At 36.8% G+C, this 8,835-nt stretch overlaps 1 protein-coding gene across 2 annotated transcripts in view; it reads left to right on the forward strand.

The window, feature by feature from the left end:
• MLLT10 (MLLT10 histone lysine methyltransferase DOT1L cofactor) overlaps positions 1-8,835 on the forward strand; it is a 112,626-nt gene that overhangs the window by 56,436 nt on the left and 47,355 nt on the right. For both annotated transcript variants that reach the window (XM_042889074.1, XM_042889073.1), the window contains exon 10: positions 384-950. In XM_042889074.1, coding sequence (XP_042745008.1) covers positions 384-950 — 567 coding nt within the window. The remainder of the gene's footprint in view (positions 1-383; positions 951-8,835) is intronic.

Below are 8,835 nucleotides of genomic sequence, written 5' to 3' on the forward strand. Positions count from 1 at the left end.
TTTAAAAAAAAAAAAAAAAAAAAAAAAAAAAAACAAAAAAAAAACCACAACAACTTGCTGTCATATGTTTGTTGCTTCAAAACACAAGAGAAAGCATAAGTGTTTTAAAACTGAGGTTGTTATTCTCCTTTTATTAATTTTTACCTTATTTGTGCCCCAAAATGAGTGATAGGAGATTCAGATCCAGAAGAATAAAGATCAACAGTAGAAATTAGTTCTTTTAAAAATAAATTCTGTGTCTTTTGGTATCACTTTTTCATAAAGTCTTTGTGCTTCAGAGTTTTGTATTTTAAAATACTGATCTCTTCCATGAACTTTCATCAGCTGTACTAAAAAAATAAAAATTGTGCTTTTTTTTTTTTTTTTTTTTTTTCCCTCTTTAGGAAGCTTTTTGGGCACTCCTGGGAGCATAAAGTCATCTTCTGGAAGTTCGGTTCAGTCTCCCCAGGATTTTTTGAGTTTTACAGAAACAGATCTGCGAAGTGACAGTTTTACTCATTCTCAACAGGCTTCGTCAACCAAAGATGTACATAAAGGAGAGACTGGAAGTCAAGAGGGAGGTGTCAACTGTTTCTCTTCCTTAATTGGTCTCCCTTCATCATCAGCTGTTTCCCAATCTAAAAACTTTGACAGCTCACCTGGAGACATAAGTAATTCAAGCCTTACTTCTACAGCATACAAAAGAGCTCAAACTTCTGGAATAGAAGAGGAAACTGTAACAGAGAAGAAACGGAAAGGAAATAAGCAAAGTAAACATGGGCCTGGTAGACCCAAAGGAAATAAAAGTCAAGAAAGTATTTCCCATCTTTCAGTTTCTTCTGCTTCCCCAACTTCATCTGTAGCATCTGCTGCAGGAAGTGTGACAAGCTCTGGTCTTCAAAAATCTCCAACTTTGCTCAGGAATGGAAGTTTACAAAGTCTTAGTGTTGGCTCATCTCCAGTGGGATCAGGTAGGCATTCAATGGATTTGTTTTCTTATCTCAGAAGGCATCTGTTATTTTAGCCTTAATTCTGAGTATGCTTTTCATGAACAGAATATCATTTCAGTTATCTTGAAAGTGGAATTAGTGGGAAAAAAAAGTCAGATTTAGAATATAGTGATTGGAAGAGTAAGTTTTGTTCCATATGTAGATGCCGCTATGTTGTAGTTGGCTGTAGTAGATTGACATATATAATGATCTGTATACTATATAAATGAAAATTTTGAGGCTTAGGGGAAAAAAAATTAAATGAAAATAGTTTATTTGGAAATTGTGTGATAGTTTCAGCTATCTTGAGAGAGAATACAGACTATACAGTCTGTATGTTTTTGTTGCATAGAGAAAACAAAATCAGTACTCGGGCATGTCAGCTGTGCTAAATATCCCTCAATTTCTGATTTTCAGTTTAGCTCAATTAAAAATCAAACCGTATATATGGAGATATTATCAGTTTAAACTGTAAGATGTAAGAGGTTATTCTGAATCTGAATTCCTGTTCACCCAGATGATAATTTCATGACCTTGTGTGCTTTTTAGCAGTTGAAATTGACTGATTTGTTCTTCTTGTTCTAAATGTCTGGGCTGTGATAGGCTTTCTGTTTTCAGTAATCCTATGTGTGGAATGATGTTGCAGAATACTGTACTGAAGTCTGTCCTGCTTTGAAGTTTCCCTTGAGACCTTTGTCTTACATAAAAATAACGATGAAGTGAGGCTCACTAATTTGTCATTTTTGTTGTTGTAGAGGATTTTTTTTTTTTTTTTTTTTTTTTGGTGCTTTGTTTTCTTTTTTTTTGAGAAGGAAGAAAAAGTCGTAATTGAGGTAACAGATGGAAGTACGAGATCTTGTTTTGAAGAAAATGACCTGTGTTTCCGTGCCTTGTATTTGTCTGAGAATATTTTGGTTCTGTCAGCTCCTAGTACAGGCCTTTCTCTTGCCATGTCTGTGCTCGCTTCCTTTGCGCTCTTTGAGATCTCGTTGATGATAATGTTAAACACGTTGTGTAAAAAATCTTTGAAATATGTGGATAGATAAACCATGTTGGTTTCACTACATTTATCTTGATACGGAGCATGTAATTTTGCCTTTGTTGAACATACTTAAAATCTGACCACCCAGCATCCTGAGGTAGACCTGTCCTCTGAAATAGTGATGTGTATGAAGGTGTTGAAGAAACATATATATAAACAAGCAAGCACCTCCCCATCCCCAAGAAAAAAAAAAAGAAAAAAAGAAAAAAAAAAAGAAAGCCACAAAACCAGAAAAGCTAAAGAAACAAAACCAGATGGGAAATCTGAGCTTGGAAATTCATCCATTAGCTTATGGTTAAGTCTGGGCATATTGTTTTAATGTACTCTTTCTCCCCTTTTCCCTCCGTTCTTTTGGTGGTAGTGCTTCTTTCCTCACTTCATCACAAGCATTTTCTGGGCTTAGCAGACCATTTAAAACATTGTTACAGTGCAGAAAGGCGTATCAGTGTTATCAGAAGCATACATCTTCTCATGTACGATATGCTTTTTCTCTTCCTTTAAAACGTCTCTGTATTGTCTGGTAGCAGAATAGGACAGACAAGTGAATCTAGGCTATTTGACTCAAATGTAATGTAAATATATAAGAAATATCAAGAAAGTCAAAGCAAAAAATTTGTAGTGATTCTTAATTGGAGTTGTGTTATTTCAAAGAAGCAGAATCAGGAGTGAGTTAGAGCATATTAACTCAGAATTTGAAGCACCTTTTCAAGAATCTCCAGGTTTTTTGTTTTTGATTTTTTTTTTTTTTTTTTTTTTAGGTTCCTTCAGGAACTGCAGTTATTTTTTGGAAGGTTAACTATCAAATTGGGCCTCAAAATGATTATGCCATGCTTTCAGAGCCTGTGCTCTGCCCACTTTCTGGAATTCCTTTCTCACAGTTGAGGCAACCTTACTATTTCCTACATTTTTGTCTTCACATCGGTCATATTCTGTTCTTGTCCAGTTGTCTGTATGCCCTGGCTAGGAATGCTGGGTATTTTTTACAGTAAAACACCTATCCAAACAGTGTTGTACTTCAGTATAGTACTGTTTGAAATTCTGACTTAGAAACAGTGAATGTTTTTTGTCGCAGCCCTTTTTGGGCTTATCTTACGCCTTATCCAATCAAATTTTCAGCTTTATATAGGAGTTTGACTATGCTGGAGCATTCAGTAATGTATTTCGTTCTTCCTTCTCATCTGCTGCAAGCAGTGATGATGCCTCTGCTGGGCATTATGCTCCTGTGCAGGGAGATGATCTTACTTTTAAGGTCATCATCTTACTGATGATGTAAGAGAATGTTGAGCTTTTAAGTAGATAAGTGACTCGTTGAGATTGAGACCCTCAGAGCGTGTGGCTAAGTCCTCAAGAAGTTACATTTAAATTCCCCTGAAGTCTTTGATTTACAAGCTGAATCTATTGGGGGATAAAATTATTCTGAAACAATTTGTGCTATTATGTTTTATCAGCAAGAAATCTTAGTGTTAAAAAGCCTGTTTGTATTCTAGATAGAATCAAATAGGAAGGACAGGTTGTTACTAATAGGTATACATGACTTTTAGGACTAAAGACTGTGCAGACTGTGTAGAAAACACACAAGGCCCAGTTTTTGTCCAGAGTTCATGTTGAGATATTAAAAAAAAACAAAAAAAGCCACTGTCATCCCTGTGATGCTCATTTCAAAAAGTGATGTAAAAGCTACATTCCTTTAAATTTTTTCACAGATAATGCAAGTATCAGAGTACTATATTTAATAGTGGTAATTAAAAAAATAAATGTGGGAAAGTTGAGAAGAGATACACAGAGAACACAGTTGTTCAAATGTCCTTTTTTGGAGAGAGTCTTAAGTACTTTAATAGACTGAAATATCTTTGAGAACATTTCAGTTCACAGAAATGATTATGAATGAGTGTGATCATAATGGTTATACAGAAAGAATTGGTAACTTCTGGTCAAGAACTTTTCATTGGTTATTGTGCTGTGACAGAAAAATAAAAATACGGACACAGAGCAGTGAGTTGGCTGGGCTGCTGCTGCAAGAGGTGCTCAGCCATTCCTGCTGGATGTCTCTTGCCTTCTTGGCTCTGTTGTTGTGCATCAGTTGCAAAGCTTTCAAAACTACCGAAGTACTGTTCTGAAACAAAACTTGATTTAAAAAAAAGGAAAAAGAAAAAGACAGTTTTCTTTCCATAAAGAGGTGTAGAAAAAAATTTGGAGTGAAAGCAGATATAAGGGCTTTCAGAAGTGATTTTGCTTCCCTAAGAGGGGAAGGTAAATTCTACTAAGGTTTGGATTGCATGTCAGGCTGCTTAGGCCAGCGTATGTCAGATTAGTTCTTGACAGCTGTGGGAGTGAGATTTTACCTGACCAATTAATTGCTGTGTGAGAACATAAGTGTCCATCAGGTTAAAACTGAAGTTTTGAAGATTAAATACTTGAAACTAGACTCCTAAAATATGGTGTGACTCTGGGTGTTGGTTTCTAGTTACATTGCAAAACATATAGAGGTATGATATGTTTTTTTAAGATGTTATACTCACCGTGCTCTGGTAATCAGCAGCAAATTATATATTTAAATTGGTTATGTACATTTAATGCATTTTGGATTTAAAAAAAATTGGTTTTGGTTGTTGTTTATTTCTGAAAAAGGCATTAATATTTTTTAAAGTAGCTTCACAGAAAGACGTGGTAATTTGTCAGATACCATTTGAAATTATTTTAAAACAAACTTTGCAAATTACCCAAATAAGGATTTCATTATGATTAAAATAAATTCTGTAGGTCTGGATATTTACCTATAACAAACTGTTTGCAAGAGTGGCAGCTAAAGATGATGTTTGTGCAAGAGTGCAATATCTGTAGGAATACTTTGTTAGTTGTGTCTGTGCTAGCAGAGAAGCATAAAAGCTGGCTAATTGCTTAATGTTTTCCAAACGCACTATAAGTCTTTAGTGTTTGGTGGGAGGAGGTTTTCTAAGAAGTCTTACCATTGTTTTGGTAAACTGTACTCTTTAGTTAAACTTGACATGTAAGCCTGGAATCTGCCATGTATATACTTCGGTTTAGGCTTGAATTCTTATTTAAAAACTCACTTATTTTATGTATGGGCAATGAAGGTAAGAAACACAGTATAGCTGAGAACTGGCTGGCAGTGTTGCTGTTCTTGCTGCATAGTGCACAAAATAGTCTGCTCTTCCAGGAGTTGAATATCTTTGCAGATACAGCAAATATGTGATGTGAACATTACTAAATTAAAAAAACAACAACTGAAACTACGGAAGTTTTAGTTTTGCGCTTGGGATGCGTTAGTTCTTCAGCTTGTTTTGTAAGGCTAAGATTTAGATTTTATTAGAGGGGAATAGAAAGACATTGGAACAAGTAAGATTCCTTTTAAATCAGATGTCTTTGAAGGACTTGGTATTTGCTTTAGACATGTATGTCTTTTGTGGAAGATCAAGTAAATCTTAAACGAAGTTCTGTTGCTGTGTGGAGACTGCTGTGAGCTATAGGAGTTGTTTCTTGTAATGTCTAGTTCCAAGGATCTTTAAAAATTAACTTTCTGAAACTCCTTCATTTCATATCGTTTTGTAAATATCTGTATTTTTAAAAATTAAAATGTACAACTTTGAGTGTGAACATTTTTCAGCATCTGGAGTCAATTTACCAGAGTACAGCATTCTTTGTAAGTCAAATGCGAGATAGCCATCAGTCTTTTAACTCCATAAAATCTGTTAAAGGTGACAGGAGAACATAAAAAGTGTGCAGGCGGGGGCAGGGAAAGATGAGGCTTGACTGTAAAAGTGGCCATGGTTTGGGTTTTTTTGTTTACTCTGCCTTGAAAGTTGTACTTTTCAGATATTACAGACTTTCAGATCTTTTAAAGAAAGCAAATGCAGCTGAAAAGAAGTCAGTGGTGCATTTGCAGCGGTTTTGTGCTGCAAAGACTGTCCAGTTCATATGGTGAAACTGTTGTTGTAGTTAGTTTTCCCAGTCGGCGGTGATAGCATTACAGTCAGGTTTTTAAAATCAGAAGGAGTTGTACCCGGTGGTTAAGTATTACATTTATTAGATGTGAAGAGAAGAGCCCCAGTATCAGAAGTTAAATTGGGTGAAAGTTGTTTCAGGATTAAGATCAGAATGACTACCTTCTGTGTAAGAGGCTGATGTCCAGAGCCTGTAGTAGATTATCCTAATCCTTTCTGAGACTATAAAGTTTTAAAAGAAAATGCAAACAAAACTAAAAACCAATGCCAGTTAGACCCATAAATTAATACAGTAGTGTATGGAAGACCAGATACCTTAAAATAATTGAGGTTTTAACTGAGAGTCTTTGAATGAAGACAAATCCATTAGGACTTGCAGTGGACAGAATCCCGCTTTGATGTATGGCATCTCCCAGAAGCTCTGCCCTGTTTTTGAACAGACAGACCAAGTATGTGATTATCAACTCCCCATTTCCCCGTACTTCCTTGTAATTCAGATAATTTATGTTACTCTTAACCAGGTTTACTGAGAGTGAAATGTCTAAACGCCAAGCCTCTTGAAGGTCCCAATAGCTTGTGCTGTTGTGTGGTACTGTGTGTGTAGTTTGTTATGATGTTGGGGTATACTGAAGAAATTCTTGCTCTATAGTGAAATACTGGGGCTGCTCTGAAAGTAATGGCCCCTATTTTATTATGTTGGCCTATGATGTCAGAGGCAGAAGTTGATATGACAGTAGGGGTGGAACCTTCTCTCCAGTATTCCATTACACTTTGTTGCCATGCAACAGATGGCAGCAGAGGGGCATCTCTGGAAGTGTGGATGAAGCAAAGGGGTGGAATTTAATTTCTCTGTGATGAAAAGAATGGCATCCACTAATATTCATCGACATTTACTGAATGTTTATGGAAACCCAAGAGTGAATTTGAGCACAGTGAGGTGGGGGGTGGTACATTTTAACAGTGGTGGCAGCATTGTGAAAGACAAGCCACGTACTGGATGGCCATTTACAATTATTACACCAGAAAATGAAGAGCATCTTGTTGAGCTCATCCACGTGTATCAGCCAGTTACGACCAGGAATCTCTGTATGGAATTGAATATTAGCTTCAAAGTGTTGAAAACGATTTTGGCAGTGTTGAATTATCAAAAGTTTGCACCAGGTGGGCCTTGCAAATACTCATACAGGAACAAAAGGTACAGCATGCGTAAATTTGTCAGGACTTGTTGAAGCACTGTGAGGATGAAGGTGATGGTTTCTTGTATTGCATCATTACTGGTGGCAAACCGAGGTGTTACCGTGATAAGCCAGAGTCAAAACAGCAGTCCATGGAGTGACAACATGTGAATTCCTCTAGTGGTTTAACCCCAGCAGTTGGCTCAGCGCCACACAGTTGTTTACTCACTCTCCCCCTTTCCAGTGGGATGGGGAGAGAACAAAAAAAACCCATGTAGAACTTGTGCATTGAGATAAAACTATTTACTAAGATAGATGAAAGGAAAAAGATACTAGTTATGACTATATATATGTATATAACAAGAAGTGCATGAACAATTACTCACCGCTCACTGACAGATGCCCATCTAGCCCCCAGTGAGAGAAAAAGAGCCAGATGGATTCCCACCTTCTTCAAAACTATCCTTCTGCATGGTGTGCTTGATATCATATGGTATGGAATATCCTTTTGGCCAGTTAAGTCAGTTGTACTGATTCTGTGCCATTGCAGACCATCATTAGTATGAGCTGAGAAACTGGAACAGCCTTGGTTCTGTTCAGCTCTGCTTAGAATAACTTTAAACAACTGTGTGTTACAAACTTTGCTTTGGTTTTAGAAGAAAACCATAGCATCATGCCACACACTGAAAAAAAACAGTTCTGTTCCAGCTGAAACTCAGACAATTCCCCTGTGAAAAACAAGATGTAGCCCTTAGTGATCAAAGGGATGTGCACTGTCTTTTGTGATAGGGAAGAGATGATCTTTCTGGATTTCCTGGAGCACAGACAAACCACAAACTTTGCTAGATTGTGATGCTGACTAAGTAGAAGGTTCAAACTTTCAGTATTAGGTCGGAGAAAACAGTGTTTCTCTTGCAGCAGAGTAACGCCAGGCCCCATGCCAGCTTGAAGGCCAGCACACTGCTGGTCTTAGCTGGACTGTCCTACTACACTGGCTGAATAGTCTGGTTTTGGCACTGTAGAATCCAGTGTCTATCTGGACATAATGATTTGGCTTAGCCATGCAGTGCGTTTTAACGATATGTCTGTTCCTGATGCTTTACAAATGTTACCTCAGCTAGTTGCTTAAAACCTGCAGGATCCTTGTGATGATTCATCTGGATGTGAGCTCGTTTTCAGTAAATCTCCCTAACGTAAATAAAATGCATGGAATTGTCTAGATAGACCTACAGTGTATTTCCAGAAGATTATTCAAATAACTCTTTCTTTCAGGAGCATTAGGCATGATTTCAAAAAAGATGTGGGAGTTCTGTATACGAGTATGCTGTATGCAGGAAATATACAGTCAAAATACTTAGCAAAGTTTGTGTAAGAGCTTGTGTGGTGGGAACACAAGACATACTAAGTGAAACAACCTATCACATACTGTTGGAAAAGCTGCTTTATTTCCAATCCTGATCCTCGGAGTGGAATTTTTGTCAATTTGAACTCACCTGGGACTTAACTAGTTTAGACGTAAGCTCACTACTTTGTATGACTCTTACCATACTTTCAGTTTTTGTTCAGCTTTTGATTAGAATTCCTTTTTTGGTGTCAGATCTTGTAGATAACCTGAGCAGTCTGCAAGGCCATAAGAATAATATGTGTAAAAAAAAAAAAAAAAAAAAAAAAAAAAAAAAAAAAAAAAA

Source organism: Lagopus leucura, unplaced genomic scaffold, assembly GCF_019238085.1.
Source record: "Lagopus leucura isolate 7727_CA_CO unplaced genomic scaffold, USGS_WTPT01 Super-Scaffold_100157, whole genome shotgun sequence".
Lineage (NCBI taxonomy): Eukaryota > Metazoa > Chordata > Aves > Galliformes > Phasianidae > Lagopus > Lagopus leucura.